This window comes from Salvelinus fontinalis, chromosome 6 (genome assembly GCF_029448725.1).
Source record: "Salvelinus fontinalis isolate EN_2023a chromosome 6, ASM2944872v1, whole genome shotgun sequence".
Lineage (NCBI taxonomy): Eukaryota > Metazoa > Chordata > Actinopteri > Salmoniformes > Salmonidae > Salvelinus > Salvelinus fontinalis.
This window is the reverse complement of record NC_074670.1, coordinates 11897467-11920603: the sequence shown is the minus strand read 5'-3', so window position 1 is coordinate 11920603 and position 23137 is coordinate 11897467. Positions and strand designations below refer to the sequence as shown.

The 23137-nt window shown below is 41.5% G+C and overlaps 1 protein-coding gene across 2 annotated transcripts in view; it reads right to left on the bottom strand.

Annotated features, from left to right (window-relative positions):
• LOC129857050 (acyl-CoA-binding domain-containing protein 7-like) overlaps positions 1 to 23137 on the bottom strand; it is a 44429-nt gene that overhangs the window by 7748 nt on the left and 13544 nt on the right. The window contains exons 1-7 of one of the 2 annotated variants that reach the window (XM_055924950.1): positions 13974 to 14445; positions 4338 to 4460; positions 4112 to 4236; positions 2346 to 2527; positions 1534 to 1658; positions 183 to 291; positions 13 to 106 (exon numbers count right to left, since the gene is read on the bottom strand). In XM_055924950.1, the coding sequence (XP_055780925.1) occupies positions 13 to 106; positions 183 to 291; positions 1534 to 1658; positions 2346 to 2527; positions 4112 to 4236; positions 4338 to 4452 (750 nt within the window). In that variant the 5' untranslated portion in view covers positions 4453 to 4460; positions 13974 to 14445. Of the gene's footprint in view, positions 1 to 12; positions 107 to 182; positions 292 to 1533; positions 1659 to 2345; positions 2528 to 4111; positions 4237 to 4337; positions 4461 to 13973; positions 14446 to 23137 lie in introns of those variants that run through there. The other variant, XM_055924952.1, reaches the window with a different exon arrangement.

Sequence of the window (23137 nt, the reverse complement as noted above, 5' to 3'; positions counted from 1 at the left end):
TCACACACACACCTTAGCCCAGCGTGTCCTCTCCTCTGAGGTGAGAGCGGCGATTCCGTCACCTGTAGGCTCCCCCTCACAACACTGCTTCACATGGGTCAGATGCCTACACACACACATAAATACATGCAAATATATGCAGATGCACACAAATATACCTAAATATCCACCGGCCAGAATACCTGAGCAGCTCTGGAGGGGTAAGAATGTGTCCATCACACACTGCATCAAACGAGAAGAAACGCCCCTTACACATCACCACCACATGGGAGGGGCATGGACCCTCGCTCTCTACAACACACACAGAAAAAACATCAATACATACAGTACCAGTCAAAAGTTTGGACACACCTACTCATTCCAGGGTTTTACTTTATTTTTACAATTTTCTACATTGTAGAATAAAAGTGAAGACATCAAAACTATGTAACACATATGGAATCATGCAGTAACCAAAAAAGCATTAAACAAATCAACCTATATTTTATATTTGAGATTCTTCAAAGTAGCCACTCCTTGCCTTGATGGCAGCTTTGCACACTCTTGGCATTCTCTCAACCAGCTTCACCTGGAATGCTTATCCAATAGTTTTTAAGAAGTTCCCCCATATGCTGAGCACTTGTTGGCTGCTTTTCCTTCACTCTGTCGTCCAACTGATCCCAAACCATCTCAATTGGGTTAGGTCGGGTGATTGTGGAGGCCAGGTCATCTGATGCAGCACTCCATCATTATCCTTAGTCAAATAGCCCTTATTTTGGGTCATTGTCCTTTTGAAAAACAAATTATAGTCAAACCAGATGGGATGGCGTATCGATGCACAATGCTGTGGTAGCCATGCTGGTTAAGTGTGCCTTGAATTCTAAATAAATCTGAGTGTCACCAGCAAAGCACCCCCACCCAATCACACCTCCTCCTCCATGCTTCACAGTGGGAACCCCACATGCAGAGATCATCTGTTCACCTACTCTGCATGTCACAAAGACACAACGGTTGGAACCAAAAATCTCAAATCTGGCCATCATCAGACCAAAGGACAGATTTCCACCGGTTTATGTCCATTGCTTGTGTTTATTGGCCCAAGCAAGTCTCTTCTTCTTATTGGTGTCCTTTAGTAGTGGTTTCTTTGCAGCAATTCGAGCATGAAGGCCTGATTCAGACGGTCTCCTCTGAACAGTTGATGTTGAGATGTGTCTGTTACTTGAACTCTGTGAAGCATTCATTTGGGCTGCATTTTCTGGGGCTGGTAATTCTAATGAACTTATCCTCTGCAACAGAGGTAACTCTGGGTCTTCATTTCCTGTGGCGGTTCTCATGAGACAGTTTCATCATAGCGCTTGATGGTTTTTGTGACTGCACTTGAAGAAACGTTCAACGTTCTTGAAATTTTCCAGATTGACTGACCTTCATGTCTTAAAGTAATCAATACACACATGTAAAACACACACAAACACACCTAAATAAATAACACAGATTACTACACACAAACAAACCACAACCATCATATTGCATGGCGGTGTCGGGGGGGTCACCTACCTGTCTTAAAGTAGTTGATGATGGTATCCTTGGTGACTCCAGGAACTTTACATGTACAGAACAGCATTCTGAACTGGTCCATATCCAACAGCACATTACCAGCTTTATGAGGGTCCAGCCTCTCCCTGTCGGGGACCACACAGTCAGAGAGTGTGTACTGAACGTGTGTAAGGATACACAAGGTACACACCGTCCAACTAAATGCTTAGTTGCAGGTTCCTTCTCGACAATGAAACAATAAGAAATAAAATATAATAATATGAACATAAAGTAACTGGCTCAGTAGAATAGAATGAATATTTGTAACAACTATAATACAGGAAGGCACAATTTATAGTTCAATATTAACACGTGTTTTGGGGAAGGGGGGATTGGAGGGCAAGTGTTTAAATTGTGTATTATTTAGCAATCGTAGTTGTGATGCGTGTGCAACCTAATATATATACACAGAGTGTACAAAACATTAAGAACACCGTCCTAATATTGAGTTGCACGCCCTTTTGCCCTCAGAACAGCCTCAATTCGTTGAAGCATGGACTCTACAAGGTGTCGAAAGCGTTCCACAGGGATGCTGGCCTATGTTGACTCCCCGTTCAAAAGGCACTTCAATATTTATCACACATACAATCCATGTCTCAATTATCTCAAGGTTAAAAATCCTTCTTTAACCTGTCTCCTCCCCTTCATCTACACTGACTGAAGTGGATTTAACAGGTGACATTAATAAGTGATTATAGCTTTTACCTGGATTCACCTGGTCAGTCTATGTCATGGAAAAAACGTGTTTTGTACACTCAATGTGAGTATCTTACGTGCGAAGCAGGTCCCAGTACTGTAGAGTGTGCCACATGCTTATGCTGGTCCTCTGTAGCTGTACTCCCTCTGTAGGGGGCCAGCAGTGCTCTAGGTAGGGTGCAGGACCTCCGAAGTTCACATTCAACTGGGAGGGGTAACGCATTTCCAGATAGGATGCATCCAACCACCACTCCTCCAACTGCAGGAAAACACACATACACAGAATATTGATGAAACACTGCAGGGAGACACCATAATGACTGCAGTATTTAAAACACTCAAAGATTCCCTTTTGTAGTTGCTCAGGGTCGAGCATGGTGTGTGACCGGTTCCCACAGGTTGTAGCTGTGCAGTGTGTTGAGTGTAGAGGTCGACTGATTAAATCGGAAAGGCCGATCATAACAATCGGTAATCGGGATTTTTGGACACCGATCGTGGCAGACTACATTGCACTCCACGAGGAGACTCCGTGGCAGGCTGACTACCTGTTATGCGAGTGCAGCAAGGAGCCAAGGTAAGTTGCTAGCTAGCATTAAACTTATCTTATAAAAAACAATCAATCAATCATAATCACTAGTTAACTACACATGGTTGATGATATTACTAGTTTATCTAGCTTGTCATGCGTTGCATATAATCGATGCGGTGCCTGTTAATTTATCATTGAATCACAGCCTACTTCGCCAAACAGGTGATTTAACAAGTGCATTCGTGGAAAAGGCACTGTCGTTGCACCAATGTACCTAACCATAAACAAAAACGCCATTCTTAAAATCAATACACAGAAGTATATATTTTTAAACCTGCATATTTAGTTAAAATAAATTAATGTTACCAGGCAATATTAACTAGTCAAATTGTATCACTTCTCTTGCGTTCATTGCACGCAGAGTCAGGGTACATGCAACAGTTTGGGCCGCCTGGCTCGTTGCAAACTAATTTGCCAGAATTTTACATAATTATGTAATAACATTGAAGGTTGTGCAATGTAACAGCAATATTTAGACTTATGGATGCCACCCGTTAGATAAAATACGTAACGGTTCCGTATTTCACTGAAAGAATAAATTATTCTAAATTATAGTGTCCGGAATTGACCATATTAATGACTTACGGCTCATTTCTGTGTTATTATATTATAATTAAGTCTATGATTTTATAGCGCAGTCTAACTGAGCGGTAGTAGGCAGCAGCAGGCTCGTAAGCATTCATTCAAACAGCACTTTCCTGCGTTTGCCAGCAGCTCTTTGCAATGCTTCAAACATTGCGCTGTTTATGACTTCAAGCCTATCAACTCCCGAGATTAGGCTGGCAATACTAAAGTACCTATTAGAACATCCAATAGTCAAAGGTATATGAAATACAAATGGTATAGAGAGAAATAGTTCTATAATAACTACAACCTAAAACTTCTTACCTGGGAATATTGAAGACTCATGTTAAAAGGAACCACCAGCTTTCATATGTTCTCATGTTCTGAGCAAGGAACTTAAACATTAGCTTTTTTACATGGCACATATTGCACTTTTACTTTCTTCTCCAACACTTTGTTTTTGCATTATTTATTTGAGACTAAATAGATTTTATTGATGTATTATATTAAGTTCAAATAAAGTGTTCATTGTTCATTCAGTATTGTTGTAATTGTCATTATTACAAATATATATATATATATTTTTTTTTAATCGGCCAATTAATCGGTATCGGCTTTTTTTGGTCCTCCAATAATCAGTATAGGCGTAGAAAAATCTTAATCAGTCGACCTCTAGTTGAGTGTGTGTACCCAGTTCCTGCGTGTCCTGGCTCTCTGCAGTAGTTTTTGGTGCAGGTCTTTGCCAATGCCCTCTCCAAACCTCTTCGTTATGGCCGCAGTCACCTGGTACTCCTCCTCTGTAGCAAACGGCAGCACTGGAAAATACACACAGATATTTCAGTAACTCAACAAACACACATGATTCAGGGTCCATGCTAACAGAGCGTCTCTGTCACACATGCAGCTGGCATCTCACCTGCATCCAGGTAGTTGGCAAGGCTCCCCTCTAGAGACGGTACAGGGAGAGGAGGCAGGCTATGCTGGTACTGGAACGTCCGCTCAGTGGGGAACTCTGACACCTGGTTAGCCATGTTGTCACCTACAATACCAAAACACCTGGTTAGCCATGTTGTCACCTACAATACCAAAACACCTGGTTAGCCATGTTGTCACCTACAATACCAAAACACCTGGTTAGCCATATTGTCACCTACAATACCAAAACACCTGGTTAGCCATGTTGTCACCTACAATACCAAAACACCTGGTTAGCCATGTTGTCACCTACAATACCAAAACACCTGGTTAGCCATGTTGTCACCTACAATACCAAAACATCTGGTTAGCCATGTTGTCACCTACAATAACAAAACATCTGGTTAGTCATGTTGTCACCTACAATACCAAAAACACCTGGTTAGCCATGTTGTCACCTACAATACCAAAACACCTGGTTAGCCATGTTGTCACCTACAACACTGTAAAAGGAATTTCCAGGTGAACAAAACAGAAGAGCAGTCGCAGATGAAGACAATTTAAAATCAATCCTGTTTATTACAAGTTGCAACAGGGAGACACCACCCAGCATTGAAGCAGAGAAAATGTCTAACTGGCCTCTTGGAGACAGTCCGTTAATGTCCTAATCAGACAGCACCAAATGTCCTGGAAACAGCAGCCTGAGAGGCTTGTAGGAAGTCAAAACAAAAAGGCAACGACTTTGTCAGCTGCTACTGAATCACAGTGTCCACAGGATGTCATCAATACCATACAACAGTGAAATATCAGCGTGTCCTCCAGTCTGGCATTATGCACTATCGACAAATATGAGAATAATCCATCTTTTTTATGTTTTATTTTAATTTAACCTTTATTTAACTAGGCAAGTCAATTAAGAACAAATTATTACTTACAATGACGACCTACCAAAAGGCAAAAGGCCTCCTGTGGGGACCGGGGATAAAACAATTAAAATAATAATAATTCAGCATCATGTCTATTGACCATCAACCCGCACCTTGAATGTCACAAAACAGAAAATCCAATATGCTAACCATTGTGTAGATTACTCTAAACTAAATATTAACTTCAGTCATCTTAGATTTCCCCATTACAAGCACCAAAACACCTGGTTAGCCATGTTGTCCCCTACAGCACCAAAAAAAACAGTTTAGCCATGTTGTCCCCTACAGCACCAAAACACCTGGTTAGCCATGTTGTCACCTACATTACCAAAACACCTGGTTAGCCATGTTGTCACCTACAATACCAAAACACCTGGTTAGCCATGTTGTCACCTACAATACCAAAACACCTGGTTAGCCATGTTGTCACCTACAATACCAAAACACCTGGTTAGCCATGTTGTCACCTACAATACCAAAACACCTGGTTAGCCATGTTATCACCTACAATACCAAAACACCTGGTTAGCCATGTTGTCACCTACAATACCAAAACACCTGGTTAGCCATGTTATCACCTACAATACCAAAACACCTGGTTAGCCATGTTGTCACCTACACCACCAAAACACTTGGTTAGCCATGTTGTCACCTACATTACCAAAACACCTGGTTAGCCATGTTGTCACCTACACCACCAAAACACCTGGTTAGCCATGTTGTCACCTACACCACCAAAACACTTGGTTAGCCATGTTGTCACCTACATTACCAAAACACCTGGTTAGCCATGTTGTCACCTACGCCACCAAAACACTTGGTTAGCCATGTTGTCACCTACATTACCAAAACACCTGGTTAGCCATAGACCTACTGTCCCCTAGCCTGGTAGACTCTAGGAATCCAAGTGTGGACTGGACAATCCTTCACTTTTGTCTAACTTTTAGATTTTAAAAAATATATCTTGGATCTTGGACCATGCAACTGTACGGGAGAGTGGGGTAGGTTGAGACATTTATCAAGGGAAATATAGTATTCTTTCTAAAAAAGATATATTTCAGGATGTTGTGTATCCCTGGAAATAATCAGAATTAATGTAAACAGTTTTGAAAACATAGCTTGTCACACAAAAAGTGGTCTCTTAGCACCACATACCATGGGGTAAGTTGAGCTGCAGGACAGGGTGAATTAAAACGCCTTCAAATTTCTGTACTGACTGAAATAATACCACTACCTTTTAAAACCATGTCTATCTTTTTTTTTCTAAACACATCTCTTTAAAAAAAAAAAGCTTTTAATCACTTTAAGCACATTTTTAAGCTGCAAAATGTACCTTTTTGGGCAACCTTACCAAATTCAATGTGAGTTCTGTCATTCTCATTCAAAGCAAGTCTAAGAAGCAGTAGATCTGTTCTATGTGGGCTATTTCTATGCTTCCCATTCTTAAGTTTAGTTTTTGCGTCTTTTACTTTTGGTTTTGTACACCAGCTTCAAACAGCTGAAAATACAATATTTTGGGTTATTGAAAATATTTCACAGTGGTATAGATGGTACATTGATTCTCTATACCCCTCACACTCAACTCTGGACCTCGAAGCCAGTTCCACTGCATTTTTTCATTGCAAGATGGCGCTGACAGATGGTCGCCTCACTTCGAGTCCTTAGGAAACGATGCAGTATTTTGTTTTTTTTAATGTATTACAAGCATTTTGCTACACTCGCATTAACATCTGCATGTGCCTAATAAATTTGATTTGATCAAGGACTGATTTAGCCCTGGGACATCAGGTGGGTGCAATTCATTATCAGGTAGAACAGAAAACCAGTAGGCTCCAGATCTTGTAGGGAAAGAGTTGAATACCACTGCTCTACACACTGAGTACACAAAACATTAGGAACACCTAGGAACACACTCCACAAGGTGTCGAAAGCTTTCAACAGAGATGCTGGCCCATGTTGACTACAATGCTTTGTCAAGTTGACTGGATGTGCTTTGGGAGGTGGACCACTCTTGATATAGACGGGAAACTGTTGAGCGTTAAAAACCCAGCAGCGTTGCAGTTCTTTTTTGTATATATTTTTCTTTGACTCTCTTTTTCGATATTGTCTCAAAGCTGCAACTTTCCAACAGGCTCGGGAGAGGCGAAGGTGGAGTCATACATTCTCCAAAACATCACCTGCCTAACATCACTCCTTAACCAATGTGTCGGAGGAAACGCTGTTCAACTGGCGACCGGTGTTGGCCCGCAGACACCCGGCCCACCACAAGGAGTCGCTAGAGCGCGATGAGACAAGTAAAGCCCCACCGGTCAAACCCTCCCTTAACCAATTGTGCACCGTCCTATGGGACTCCCGGCCACGGCCGGTTGTGGCACAGCCCAGGAATGAACCCGGGTCTGTAGTAACGCCTCAGACCGCTGCGCCACTTGGCAAGCCCTAGTGTTGCAGTTCTTGACACACTCAAACCGGTGCGCCTGGCATCTACTACCATACCCCATTCAAAGGCCATTTAAATATTTTGTCTCGTCAAGTCACCCTTGCAATAATGCATTGCGTTACGCCTGAATTAAAAAATATATATATTATTTGCTCAACTTGCCATTGGCTCAATTTTCTCCAAGGTAAACATTTACTATATTAGCCAACACAGCTACAAGGATGCACTTTCGTGCTACGTTTCAGACGTCATACTGAAGCTTATTGTCACGTTCCTGACCTGTTTTCTGTTAGTTTTTGTATGTGTTAGTTGGTCAGGACGTGAGTTTGGGTGGGCAGTCTATGTTTTCTGTTTCTATGTTGGTTAATGGGTACCTAATATGGCTCTCAATTAGAGGCAGGTGTTTTTCATTTCCTCTGATTGAGAGTCATATTAAGGTAGGTGTTTTCACACTGTTTGTGGTGGGTGGTTGTCTCCTGTGTCAGTGTTTGTATGTTACGCCACACGGGACTGTTCTCGGTTTGTTTGTACGTTCGTTCTTTTATGTAGTCAGTTTTCCTGTTCATACGTTCTTCACGTTATATGTAAGTTCGTGTCCAGGTCTGTCTACATCGTTTATTTGTTTTGTAGTTAATCAAGTATAGTTCGTTTTGTGCCTTGTTTAAATAAATAATATGTCAAGTTACAACGCTGCGTCTTGGTTCAATCCATGCTCCTCCTCTTCGGATGAAGAGGAGGAGGATAACCGTTACACTTATAGGGAACCCAACTGAGGCAGCAGCTACTCTTCCTGGAGTTCAAACACATTAAGGCACTTACTATTACGCGGACCCAAGAGCAGACGAGGACGGGGAGACTGGGATAATGTAACCACGGTATTTATTGAAAAACAGGGGTAAGATGGAGTGCAGGCCAGGGAAAGCTTGGGCGGGTTGCAGGGAGCCAGGTGCTGAGGCTGGAGCGAGGGGAGTTGGGGCTGGATAAGCAGGTCTGGTGAGGAATCCAAGGAAGCAGTAGAGTGGTGGGGTCCAGGACAGGGTAGCAGGACTGACGAGACGTGGGACTGGAGACAGGGAACAGACTCAGAACGGACAGAACTATAGCGGAGAGGAAAACATCCTCAGGCAAAGGAAAACAGGCATAACACAAAAACAGGATCTATGCAGGAACAAACGGCTAAAAACGCAGACCGACTGAGCAGAGGCTACGATCTGGCAGCGTGGAAGTGGCAGGGCTGAGTATTTGTAGAAGTCTTGATTATGGAACAGGTTGCAGCTGGTGGGGATCTGCTCTGCCTCCATCACACCTGTCTCCACCCACATAGTCACACACACACACAGAGAAAGAGGGAGAGAGCACTGGGGGAGTAGCGGCAGGTTAGGGAGACACAGGATGAGCAGTAGAGGGCGTGGCAGGCATAAATGTAACAGTAGCGCCAACTGGTGCCCAACCAGCCTTATCTGGGTGTGAGGTATAGAGAGCACGTAAGAGGAAGGGGTCCAGAATATGATAGCGGGGAACCCAGCAGCACACTTCAGGCCCGTATCCTTCCCAGTCTACCAGGTACTGCCAGCCACAACCCTGGCGGCGCACGTCCAGAAGCTGACGGACGGTATAGGCAGGATGGTCATCGATGAGTTTAGGGGGGTGGAGGAGCTGCTGCAGGAGGAGACACGGGACTGGAACTGATCATGGATACATGGAAGGTAGGGTGGATCTTGAGAGTAGAGGTCGACCGATTATGATTTTTCTATGCCGATACCGGTTATTGGAGGACCCAAAAAAAACAAGACTGATTATTATTATTATTTTTAGATATATATATTTTTTTAATAATGACAATTTCAACAATAATTAATTAAAAGTGTTCATTCAGTAATTTAATTTAAACTGCTGCATATAGTCTGCTTCCACTGAACGCAAGAGAAGTGACACAATTTCCCTAGTTAATATTTCCTGCTAACATGAATTTATTTTAACTAAATATGCAGGTTTATAAATGATTTACTTGTGTATTGATTTTAATTAAGGCATTGATGTTTATGGTTAGGTACATTGGTGCAACGATTGTGCTTTTTTTCGCGAATGCGCTATTGTTAAATCCTCACCCGTTTGGCGGAGCATCGCATTGATTATATGCAACGCAGGACAAGCTAGTTAAACTAGTAATATCATCAACCATGTGTAGTTAACTAGTTATTATGTTAAGATTGATTGTTTTTTATAAGACATGTTTAAAGCTAGCTAGTAACTTGGCTCCTTGCTGCACTCGCGTAACAGGTGGTCAGCCTGCCACCCCAGTCTCCTCGTGGATTGCAATGTAATCGGCCATAATCGGCGTCCAAAAATGCTGATTACCGATTGTTATGAAAACTTGAAATCGGTCCTAATTAATCGGCCATGCCTGTTTACAATCCTGGGTTACTCCAAGCAGTTTATTCACCTCAATTTCCTCATTATTAATTACAATATTTAGTTGAGGGTTTAGTGAATGATTTGTCCCAAATACAATTTTTAGTTTTTAAAATATTTAGGACTAACTTATTCCTTGCCACCCATTCTGAAACTAACTCTTTGTTAAGTGTTGCAGTCATTTCAGTCACTGTAGTAGCTGACATGGGTAAGGGGAATACCTAGTCAGTTGTACAACGGAATGCGCACAACTGAAATGTGTCTTCTGCATTTAACCCAACCCCTCTCAATCTGAGAGGCGCAGGGGGCTGCCTTAAATCAACATCCACGTCTTCGGCGCCCGGGGAACAGTGGGTTAACTGCTTTGCTCAGGGGCAGAATGACAGATTTTTACCTTGTCAGCTCGGGGATTCAATCCAGCAACCTTCCGGTTACTAGCCAAACACTCTAACCACTAGGCTACCTGCCGTAGTGTTCAGTCATCCGCATACATAGACACACTGGCATGTCGTTCGTAAAGTTTGAAAAAAGTAAGGGGCCTTATACAACTGCCCTGGAGAATCCCTGATTCTACCTGGATTATGTTGGAGAGGACTACACCCTCGGTGTTCGGTTATCCACATTACAGCAGAAGGTGTAAAGCCATAAGACATACGTTTTTCGATAACGTCAGAAGCCGCACTAAAGTCTAACAAAACAGTTGCCACAAACTTTTTTATCATAAATGTATCACAGCCAATCATCAGTCATGTGCTGTGTTTCCCAATAAGCATGCTGAAAGTCTGTTGTCAATTTGTTTACTGCAAAATAGCCTTGTATCTAGTCAAACACTGTAAAAAAGCCTGTCCCTTTAAGAACTCAGTGATGACATCACAGCTATCACAAGCTGGCAGAGTGTTTAGTTCATTACCAAGTGCTGCTGGCAACCTACTGCTGTGAACACAAATCTCAGTTTTGGACATTCTTTTCTTTCTGGACAATTTATTCATCACTGTGCGTGAAAACCAAAACTGTAATTAATGTATATGTTTTCCCCTTGTTTTACTGACGAAGTTGTCAATAGTGAAAGAATATTTTTGTAATTATTACAGCATTATGGGTCTCGTTTTTATGCTAGTTATCTAACATTCTTAGCTACATTTTGTTAGCTGGTTAGTCTGATGTTGCTAGTGTCATGACTATCCTGATCAGGTCAGGTTACAGGAGACCACAACCCTCCAGCTTATCTCTCAACCAACAGATGAGGAGAGATCTAAGGGTCTGAAGATGTAGGGTTTTTATGACCCCTCACCCCCATGGTAATTCTGAGGCCACAGAAAACATTCCCTCTCACTATGGAGAACCAGCCTCAGAACTTTAAACATGCAATAAAGGGACTTTGGAACAATGGTTTCCGTCAACTACAATGGTGGTCATGACGATAGATGGAATATGAAAATGTATGTCATTTTTGTTTTGTTATTAAAGGTTAATAGATGACGTTATTATGAAAACATTGTAATGTTAAGAGTTTTCCTCGTATATGCTTGATGTTTATACATTGTACGTTGTGTGGAAAATGTCCAAATCAAAGAGAATGTTTCGGTAGAGATGAAATGTGAAGTTAGTTGTCTAAAATTGGATTTGAGTAAAATCTATACATTGCCCCTCAAACTTGGTACGCCCAGAGAATTGCCCTGAATGTGGTAACGCCCACTTCTGACCCGAGGGTATAAAACCTGTGAGTGCAGAATTAACATACATGACTAAGTGACCCGAGCTGCAGCCAAAGGTCTAAAATGTCAACGAACCCAAAACGCAACAAGTTGAAGACAAAGAAATCTTTTTCTACCCAAGCTACGGATGAGTAGCGTGTCTAAGCGGGTGTATTCAAGCCGAACCACCTAGCCTCCACTCCCCATCGAATCGTTGTATCTACACTCTTTCATCTTTACGTTGTGAGCTCTGAGCTACAGAGCTATTTGTCCTCCGAAGACCCCTTCCAGAGCGAGGACAAAGGAACAGGCCAGTAAAGCCAAAGGACACGGACATCGTGTCGAGAGGACACCTAGAGAGGTGCGCAGGAGAAGTGCGTCATTGAGCAGCTTGAACGGTCCACGCGGGAAAATCCACGGAGACCTTCCACAAGTAATTACATCATTATATTCTGACTCGTAACAGCGGCAGTTTGGGGCAAGGCTAGAATGAGGGTAGGTTTAGAATGAGCATAGCTGACAATTTCACCCAAATGTATATTCCTCTTGTGTACTTTCTCTCTCTTTTAAATCCCCATTTTGGGTAACACGCGCCCTAGTGTGTTGGCCCGTTCTAATCAATAACCTAGAATGTGTTTTTGTGTATGTGCATCTTTTATCATCATTTTAGCTTTTTAGTAAATAAACATTCAACTAAGATTGGTGTGATGCGAATTCATTAGTGAGACCCGGGTCCGTGCAGAATCCCGGGCTATACGACGTTCAGAACGAGACTGTTAGAGGCAACTGGTTAATTAGCGGCTGTGGTAAAATCGATATTCTGATATTCTTTGAGTTAATTTGGGAAATAGAAACTCAATAAAAACTAGTTTTCCCATGGTGCCCCAGGTTAATGAGTTAATAATTGCTTGATTCAGTTAATCACGTAATTAGAAACTTGTAATCATTCGATGAGCAACAGTCGCCACATTAACTAATACAACGTCACGACACTAGCCACTTGTATTTTCGTTTCAGTCATTGGTTTAGTATAACAGATGAGAGCTGTATATCTTGTTTGTTATTGCTAAATTAATGTACATTATCTTAGTATTTCTGCCATTGTATTCATGTTTATTATTTCCAGATCACATCTTGTATGAATAAATGGACAGTTAATTGGATAATACCAGCTGAGTGACATAGCACAGAATTGCAAACATCTCCAATCAACATCAAAAAACCCTAAACTGAGGAACTGTCTTTCTCACCGTTTCTCTAATAAGAGTACAATCTCCATAACACTAACATGACATGTTGTTGGCATGTCATGCCTAAGTGTGCTAATATTGCTGATGAAAAAAGTGTTAAAGTAGTACGCAATATCAGAGGGTTCATCTGATTCAATGAATGATGGAGCTGAGTTTGCATTTTTATAGAATAATCTTTAAATTATTTACTTTGATTTAGATACAAGCATCATGAAACCTCCCAAAAAATTAATAACTTGATGAAATTCCATTTTTTGGGACCTAACGTTAACTTCCTTACAACTTTTTCCATATTTGGTCAAATTATAAATGTTGTTTATGGTTTCCAAGACACAAGGGTGGCTCAACCTACCCCTTTGGCTCAATGTACCCCAATCTACCCTACTACAGTACAGTCATTATCTACAAAGATAGTTGTAGATTTTGTAGCTGGGCAATTCCATTGTAACGGAATTACTGAGACTCAGGTTTTTCACTTTAAAATGTATGCCAAACAAAAAACATTGATTTCAAAGTTTAACAAACCATACAACCAAATCGGAGTATCACAGTAATTCCACATAAACATGAAAATTGCCCAGCTAGCTAGACTCGCAGGCCAGATGCAACTTTTATTATTCGAGATCAAATTCCATCTTTGCCGAGGCGGCGCAGCCTTGTACCAATCGCATTAATAAGCACGTTTATAGCACAATTGCTCAGCAATTGATTACCATATAAATTCTGGCTACATAACCATGTGATGAAACATAGCTAGCAAGTCAGTTCTACTTACTGCAGAAACAAGTGCACTAGCTAGCTATAAAATAGTTGGCCCCTGAGGCCGTTGCATTGTTTTCACGGCTCGAATGTAGGTCAGTTTCAGTTTGCGGTCCGATCGAAGCAGCTTAATCCCACAAACATGACAAGCAAACTCACCTTAGTATTTTGCGATATTCTGCAAATTCCGATATGTGAAAAGTTGTTTTCGCTCGTCCATTCAAAATAAAAAATAATGTTACGGCTATTTTCTAGACTAGACTGTAGAGGAAGGCGCTTGCGGTAGTTTGTGTTGTTGCTCCTCTCGTGGTGTATGCAGCGCTTCTCATCACCTTTCACCCAGTAAGTGGTCATGGCTAGAAAGGCTACAGCTTTTGTCAAAAGTGTATTTATTTTGGCATTTTAGCTAACTCTGACCTTTTTCCAAATCGTAACCTAATTCTCCTAGCGTGCTACGTTAATTATCCTAACATGCTGTGTAAATTCTCCTAACCTGCTACGAAAAGTCAAATTTGACAAAAGCAGTATCCCATGTAGTCAACCCCAGTTATCGGACTGCCAACACCCGGAAGAGTGGAGTGGTGATATTATTACACGTGACTTGGCCTTATTCATTCTTCATGGATATATATTGTGAGACTACTAAAACGTTCCTCTTAAAATAGTTGTTTGATCTTTACACAAGGCCAGATGTGCATGCATTCTTGTACGGTTGCACTTTTAGATGGTGCATTGTCAGCATTAGATCCTGGTGCATTACCTGTGTTAGTAAAACGTTTACTGTTGACAGGAGAACAAGAGGAGACAATAGGACGAGGTGGATAATTTTATAATAAGGCCGTTTAATCACATGTAAAGATATCTTAGTAAAATCTTGCAGCAAGGCTCTTTCTGTCTGACTCCTAGTGAATCGTCCGGGAAAGAGGCCAGTTTCCAGAATTGTACAGTACTATATAGACAACAAGCAAAGTAGGTAGATCTGCGAGTCCGGCCTTCCGATTGGTCGATCTGGGTCTTGGGTAGTCCTGATCAGGCCTGGTGTCCACGTTCCATTGGTTCCTGAGAGTTCTTTGTCCTGAGGTCCAACCATGGGTTGGGTGTGTCTGTGTGATTGTCATGGGGGAGGGGAGTTGTGGGTGTCGTGTATATGTCCAATGTGTCCAGCATATGTCCAAGAGAAAGAGGGGGTGTGTATGTTGTGTCAACTATAGCTAATGTTGAGAAGTTGTTAAAACAAGTTACCAATATCTAATACAATTTCTTACACCTGCCATTACAGTGTATATGAAACATCACACAAACTGTGATCAGTGATGATCACGGCGCCATACAGATTACAGAAACAGCATCATTTTAAGGCTGCGTTAAACATTTCATGCGCAATGGGTTGTACCATAACTGTGTATTAGTACAATTTTTTGTATTTTTATAATAAATATATATCTCAAAACAAGCACATAAAGGCTTCATAATTCATAAAGGTCATGTTAACTGACTGATATTATCTCATAGAATACAACATATTAGATCTCCTAAGCCAAGATTTCTGTGTATATCCCAAAACCCCATTCTTTCCCTATTAGAAATGCCCAACAAAGCAAAGACAGAAAATGCTAACTAATTTCTGTTTAAGAGGGCTACAAGCTGGCTAGCTCTATATGCAACTGGATTTCCAGCAAAGTTGCTCATTGGTTGTTGAAAATAACATAAACATTTTCTGTGACAACATTTGAAGCCTTGAAAATAGAATTTGAATTATAAAGTCTAAAACAAACATTTAGCTGTTAGCTAGGCAAGTTGTTGTATTTTAAATCCAGACTCAGTATGTCACATTTACATCATTTGTGATTATGAAGTGAGTTCGTAAATACATTTTGACTATCTACACCGATTTTTAGAGCACTCTCGTTAGAGTGCCAGAGCGGAGAATAACTGATGAATTTACAAACACACAACACCCGTTGAATATGACAGGTTGTCAGTAAAGGTTGACAAAAAAACAATAAAATTGTTGCTAGCAGCACAGTTAGTCACTCATGTTGCAATTGCGGTGGGAACCATGGAATGCCCAACAAGGGTGAAAGAAAATGAGGTGGCCAAAGTCAGGGCTATCCAGAGCATTTCATATGCAGCGGCTGTTAAAAGGTTTGAGGGTTCGAATGGTTCTCCTGAAGAGTCCATGGTGGTGGATAGGTCTTCACTGAAAGCTGCATGGGTTTCCTTTCAACAGCAGGACCCAGATATGTTAAAGGTTAAGGTGGACTTTGTGGCCTTTATAGCTAATGTTGATTAATGGCACTGCCAAGGTGGAGAGGAAGTCCAGGAAAATAGATATCACTGTTGTTGCGGTGGAGACTTCTCGTGGAGGAGTTGCATGGAGTATTGTCACGAGCCTTACTACCCTCTCAGGTCATCGAGCCTGAGAAGGGAGATATTCAGATTCGAGGGAAGGGATTTTGGTTTTTTTAATAGTTTTATTTTGGGGTGGATTAAGTTAGGAAAAACTATCACGTATGGGTAGTATTTTTACCTTGTTTTTCTCAACCCTGTCCAGTTGGTGGCGGTAATACACATTTTTGGGTTGTAGTCTGCCATAAAACCCACGGAAGAATAAGAAGAATTTACAGTCACTAAACACCATACCCAAACTGGACGTGCGTCCTCTATCGATGAGCATTCCGGCTCTTTTTGGCTCGGCTCACCAAAAAGAGCCTGCTCTTTAAGCTCCCAAACGGCTCTTTAAAAAAAAGATGTTTTGTATTTTTTCAAGTCAAACAGTTTGCGATAGTTTGACTATGATTGGTGTTAAAACAATTCTAATTAAATGAATTCATACTCTACCTTAACCACAATCTATTTAAAAATGCATTGGTTTGTTATGAAAAATAATGCTATTAAACATTTGCATTTAAAGTATAACTTTTTAATGTATATAAACAAAGTGCATATAAATCTGACCATTCAAAACGAATACAATCTGAACAGCATAATAGAATATTGCACCATATCAAAGAAAAATAAATAACAATGTGCAAAACTGCAGCATCCCACTTAAAACATTAAACTGGTCCCTCTTTTCTCTCTCTTCTTTATTGCCATGTTATAACCAGCAGCACACAGCAATGCTGACCATATTTAGCTTTTATGAGAGATTTGCATTCAAAAATGCAAGCTGCCTCACTTGAGGGGCTGAAGCGGTTTCTTCTCTCAGTAATTATTTGTCCCGTTTTTGAGAAGACCCTCTCAGAGGGAACGGATGTGGCCACTATGCAAAGTCTCCCTGTCATGACTTTAGTAAGCCGTGGGTAGACAGAGGTCTTGTTCTTCCACCAGCTCAGAAGATCTGCAGATCTTTGGAGGAGGGGCTCCTCCATATAGGACCGGACCTCCATTATGGCATCTGCTGAGGGATTCCTTCGTGCTGCATCCCCAGTTGCTCTCTCATCAAACAGCATCCAAACAGCAGATGTTTGTGGCACTACTGCTGGTGCTTCTGCTCCATCTGATCCCTCTTCTTCCTGTTGCCCTGGTGTCTGAGCCAGCTGACTGCTGGGGCTATCCCTCCCTGCTGCTGAGGTTATTCTTTGAAGAGCCGCATCAATCACTCTGACATTACTGAAGGCTAATTTCTTAAACCTGGGGTCAAGTGCAGCGGTTTCTGATAGCACGTGATTATATTCCATTCTGTGGAACTTTCTGTCCATTGATGAACATAGGGTGTCCATCAACTCTGTCACATGTCCTGTGGTTACATTTGCTTCTCTCAGGCGGCTGGCTGTGATTCACTGCAGACCCTTACACAGGAGTATCATTTGAGGCTGTCACATAGCTGAAAAGAGAGAACAGTAGTTCAGATTCATGTTTTGTCTACTGATACTACATTCTCATCTACTGCTCATATACATATATAATACTGGATTAAATAATGATATGGTAAATAACTGCTTACTGCACCTCTCTCCACTGATCTCCACAGTGACCTGCTCAAAGGGTTCCAGGACTCTGCACACCACCTCCAACACCTCCCATTCCTCTTGGGTCAGAGCATCAACAGGTGCATTGACAATTGCCAGGGTGGAGATGATAGCATCCTTTGACTCAAGAAACCGCTTCGACATATAACATGTTGAATTCCACCTTGTAGTGCAGTCTTGTTTAGGCCTCAGCTCAGGCATCCCCATCTGGCATTGTGCAGACTTTAGTTTTTCAGCACCTACTGTGTTCCTGTGGAAGTATTCCACAGCTGCTTTCACTTTGTTCACAGTGGGCTTCATCACCTTCAGAGCATATCTTATAATCAGGTTCATTGTGTGGGCAAGACATGGATGATGGGTCCATTTTAACATTTTCATGGCTTTGGTTATGTTAGCTGCATTGTCGCTAACACAACAAACCACTTTTCCATCTACTTGCCATTCTCTGGCCACTCTCCACAGTTCCTCTGCCAAGTTCTCTGAGGTGTGTCTGTCACTGAACTCAAAGCAGTCCAGAAGACAGCTAGACATCGAGAAATATTCAATGAAGTGACATGTAACCAACATGTAAGAAGTGGTTACCCTTGATGTCCAGCAGTCAGTGATAAGGCAAACTGCAGTAGCTTTTTGGACTCTTTCTTGCACTGAAGCCTGTGTGCTCTTATACAGTTGTAGAATAAGTGATCTTGAAAGGTTTTTCCTGCTTGGAATTGTGTACATTGGATTTAGACTATAATTTCTAAAACCTCTGTCCTCCACGATTGAAAATGGCTGGAAATCGGTGGCAATCATTTTAGCCAATTTGGCCTTGTTTTGCTTCGGACATAGACTTTGGCATAAACTGGTCCATAAAAGACTGCATTGCTGTGGGTCACGGAGTAGGCCTACTTGACTGAGTGGATACATCTCCACGTATGGAGGTGCTGGCTCCACCACTATCACTAGTTTCTCGACACTCCGCTACAGCTAGCTTCACAGTTGGGTGCACAGTTCGCATGTGTAGGTTATACTAGAACCGGCTTTATGAGATTTTGTTTTGGCAAATTCTACACTGTGCTTTAACATTGTCTACATTATTAAAATGCTTCCAAATGCTACTGTGCTTCCGACTCATTTTCCATCTGTCCTTCCTCTCTCTCCTTGGCTGCTAAGTGCGTGACTGGGAGTGAGTTGGCTCAGCCCTCCCTCACGCATCTTTGGTTCATTGGTTGACACTTTGTGTCTGATTGACAGGAACAACAGGTGAGGCTGTTCGTTTGAGCAGACAGAAGGAATGTGTGCGCGCTTAAGCATTTAGGCCTATTTTATAAATTTTTTCGTTCTTTGAATTAGTTCGTTCTATTCATTTAAATCTTTTGATTATTTAAATATTATTAAATATTTTTTAATAGATACGGCTCTTCTGATATGCGAGCCGGCTCCCAACGTTCACCTACAAGAGCCGGCTCGTTCGCGAAGGACCCATCACTAGCGTGCAAGTTGATTTTGTCCCCCCACACCAAACGCGATCACGACACGCAGGTTGAAATATCAAAACAAACGCTGAACCAATTATATTAATTTGGGGACAGGTCGAAAAGCATTAAACATTTATGGAAATTTAGCAAGCTTGCAGTTGCTAGCTAATTTGTCCTATTTAGATACCTTGCTTGATGTTGGTAGCTAATTTGTCCTGGGATATAAACATTGAGTTCTTATTTTACCTGAAATGCACAAGGTCCTCCACTCCGACAATTAATCCACACATAAAACGGTCAACTGAATCGTTTCTAGTCATCTCTCCTCCTTCCAGGCTTTTTCTTCTTTGGACTTTATATGGCGATTGGCAACTAACTTTCATAAGGTGTATTACCACAACCGAACTCCGTTCCTCTTTCAATCAGCCACGTGGGTATAACCAGTGAGTAGATGGCACCTGGGCATATGCTTCTAAAAGCCAATGAGGAGATGGGAGAGGCAGGACTTTCAAAGCGTTCTGCGCCACAAATAGAAGCAACTTCTAATTTAGCTCTTGGCAACGCAGATGCTCACCAAGCGAGCAATGATTGAATAACATGTATGTGTACATTTATTTTGCAACGCAAGCGGTGTGGTCAACATGTTGCGCACTTGATGACATGAAAACAGTCTAACCATCTCTGCTAGGGTGAGTAAAATGGTCAGAGTGAGGTGTTCTCTCATTTGTGTCTGGAAGTAGCTAGACAACTTTAGCCAGTTAGCATGGGAGTATGACTGCCGTTGTGAGGTCAGACCACTCGGATTAACCCTACTTCTCTGCCAGTGTCCAGTGTGAGCTCTGCTGAACGCTCTTGAGATCTAAACGCTCAGAATTTACCAAAGGACAACATGTACATCACCAGGACCTGGCTTTCGGCACTTTAGCACCAAATGATTTTGGGTCAACCCCGAATCTTTTGACCTGCTGCTGCAATGGTGTAAAAACTGAATGTGGCACTTAGTTCATAGAGCTGTGGTTATGTGAGACTTTCGAAGTCATCCAACGGTTATAATCAGGGGTGTAGTGCTGCCAGCGGTGCTCAGCGGAGTGACGCTCCACAACTTCTCAGAATGGTGCTATGTCTCGATAGATCACTTAATGATTAATTAGTATTCTACATAACACAACGAATATAATAGCATAATGTCAGGCTACTGACATACCAAAACACCATGTCATTTTTTAAGACAATTTAGTATGACGTGCTGGTTATTTTTTTCCATCTGTTCTAAAATGTGATTAGTTAGGCTGGTTAGCCACCCTTACTTATGTAACAGTGTAATTAAGTTGTTAAATTCCTGCATAAAAATTGGTATTATGCACCTCCTGGTGGATTAGTGTGTTTACATTGTCTAATACACAGGTATGGGATTCTGGGTAAAACACAGCAGATTTATGGAGAATTGCTGTGGTTGAGTTGAAAATTGAATGGTCCCGGGATAGAAATTTATAAAATTGACATTACATCAAAAAATCTACCTTTTACATCATACATGAGCAATTTATGTTATTAGTAACTACTGTTGTTGGTTTGGCGTCAAATAAGCCACTCTATATGTTATTTGTTATTTTGCCATATGGGTTTTATGCTAGCTAAAGTTCCCTCTGAAGTTAGCAACTAATTCGAAAATGCATCTTCTTTAGGAGTGCTATTTATATCCCGTAGACTACTCATCATTCATCCATACTGTGTGTGTCCCATGATTGCAGGTAATTTATGACAAATGTATAAAGTATATGTTTTACAAATGTATGAGCACCAGCAAGCAGCGTAATAGCCTGGTTTTGTTAGTTTAGGTAAATATGTGGTACATTCAAGGTGTATTATATTTCCTCGCCACATGAGTGTGACGTTGAGTAATTTCAGGTTCATTTGATATATTTTGATACTAAAAGGGATAGTTTATTCTGATGTTGTGAATATGAGCTTATGTAATGGATGTGAAATGGCTAGCTAGTCGGTGGTGCGCGCTAATAGCGTTTCAATCGGTTACGCCACTCGCTTTGAGACCTTGAATTGAAGTAGTGGTTCCCCTTGCTCTGCAGAGGCCGCGGCCTTTATGGAGTGATGGGTAACGACGCTTCGTGGGTGTCAGTTGTTGATGTGTGCAAAGGGTCCCTGGTTCACGCCCGGGTCGGGGCGAGGGGAAGGTCTAAAGTTAAACTGTTACATTGGTGCCGTGACCCGGATCACTGGTTGCTGCGGAGGAGGTTGAAGGGGGGTGAGTGTAACGGATGTGAAATGGCTAGCTAGTTAGTTAGCGGTGGTGTAACAGCCTTTCAATCGGTTACGTCACTTGCTCTGAGACCTTGACTGTCGGTTCGCGCGAGGGGACGGTCTAAAGTTATACTTTGACATTGATGCTGTTGACCTGGATCACTGGTTGCTGCGGAAAAGGAGGAGGTCGAAAGGGGGGTGAGTGTAACGGATGTGAAATGGCTAGCTAGTCGGTGGTGCGCGCTAATAGCGTTTAAATCGGTTAGGTCACTTGCTTTGAGACCTTGAATTGAAGTAGTGGACAAGATAGACAAAGACAGCCATAGACAAATGTAATTTCCATCACGTCATTAAACATCCCTTTTAGTTGAAAATGAAATATCATCATCATATCAATATCAATTGATTTAACGGATTTCTTATACATTTGTACATGCACTTGTATTGAATATTATTTAAAGTGATTTAAGGTTTTCCTAATATTAACAATTCAACACGACCCCTGAATGTTTAAACTTGCCTTGGTGACAGCTGAAAACATTTATTTTTTTATGAAAAATAAGATATTTGCACCCAACCTTTTTGTGAGATGGAAATCATTTGGTTGTTATAATATCTAAAACAAATAAATGTATGTAAATTGTACATAATATACTCATTTACCTCAAAATATGGGTTGTGATGGAAATGACAAGGTGTGGTGGAAATGACATCTATGTTTAAAAAAAATGTATGAGAACAATATTTTATTGCAAACATTTTGAACAACCATTGTTAAACATTCCAGACCTATACTGGGTTGTAGGCCCATCACTCAAAGTGTACAGCAGTAGCCGATGGGCAGAGCTCAAGAAGTAGGCCAGTGTTTTGAGAGATGGGCCCAGATAGCAGAAGGATCATGCCGCATAGAAGAGCTCAGTGAGCAAAGAGAAACTGTATCATTTGTGGTATATCCAGCACAGGTGTGGAGGGTCACCTGCTTGTGAGAATCACCAAAGTGAACTGCCTGGATTTCACTGGTGTATTTACACAGGTAGTTCTCTGCAAAGTCAATATGCACAATGATCTCCTCTTTCCCCAGATTCTCTTACTTCTCTCAGTTTGGAGTATTGGTGTGGAATGTTGTACACCTGTTTCCCCAACTTCTCTTTCAATCCTTTGGAGAAGTCCTCCAATAGAATCTGCAGTGTGCACATATCTTTTCTTTAACTCTCAAATGTAATGTTTCCCTCTTTGTTTTTCTTCTCTCTCTCTTCAGCTTTGTTTTCCACTCAAACCACCATGTCTGCTCACCAGCATCAAAGTCAGATGTTTTAAGCTCTTTGGCTTGACAAAGGGAGCACTCTCTATACATGCACTCTTTCTTCATGTTCTCACAGCACAAAGACTCAAACTTTCTCAATGTTGCTGGAGCTGATCACTTTGATGCTGTAGTTTGTCCGCCATGAACTGGAGGTTGGCGTGGGTTTTTCAGAGACATGTGTCCCTATCCTGGACTGTTGGCTTGACAACCCAAAAAGGACGTCTTTTGCAGAATTCACAATAGGAAATTTGAATTTCTGAATATTCCCTCTTAAACTTCTGATAAAGGTTCTGAATTGTGCCATTCAAGAAGCGCTTCTGCTTTTTCTTC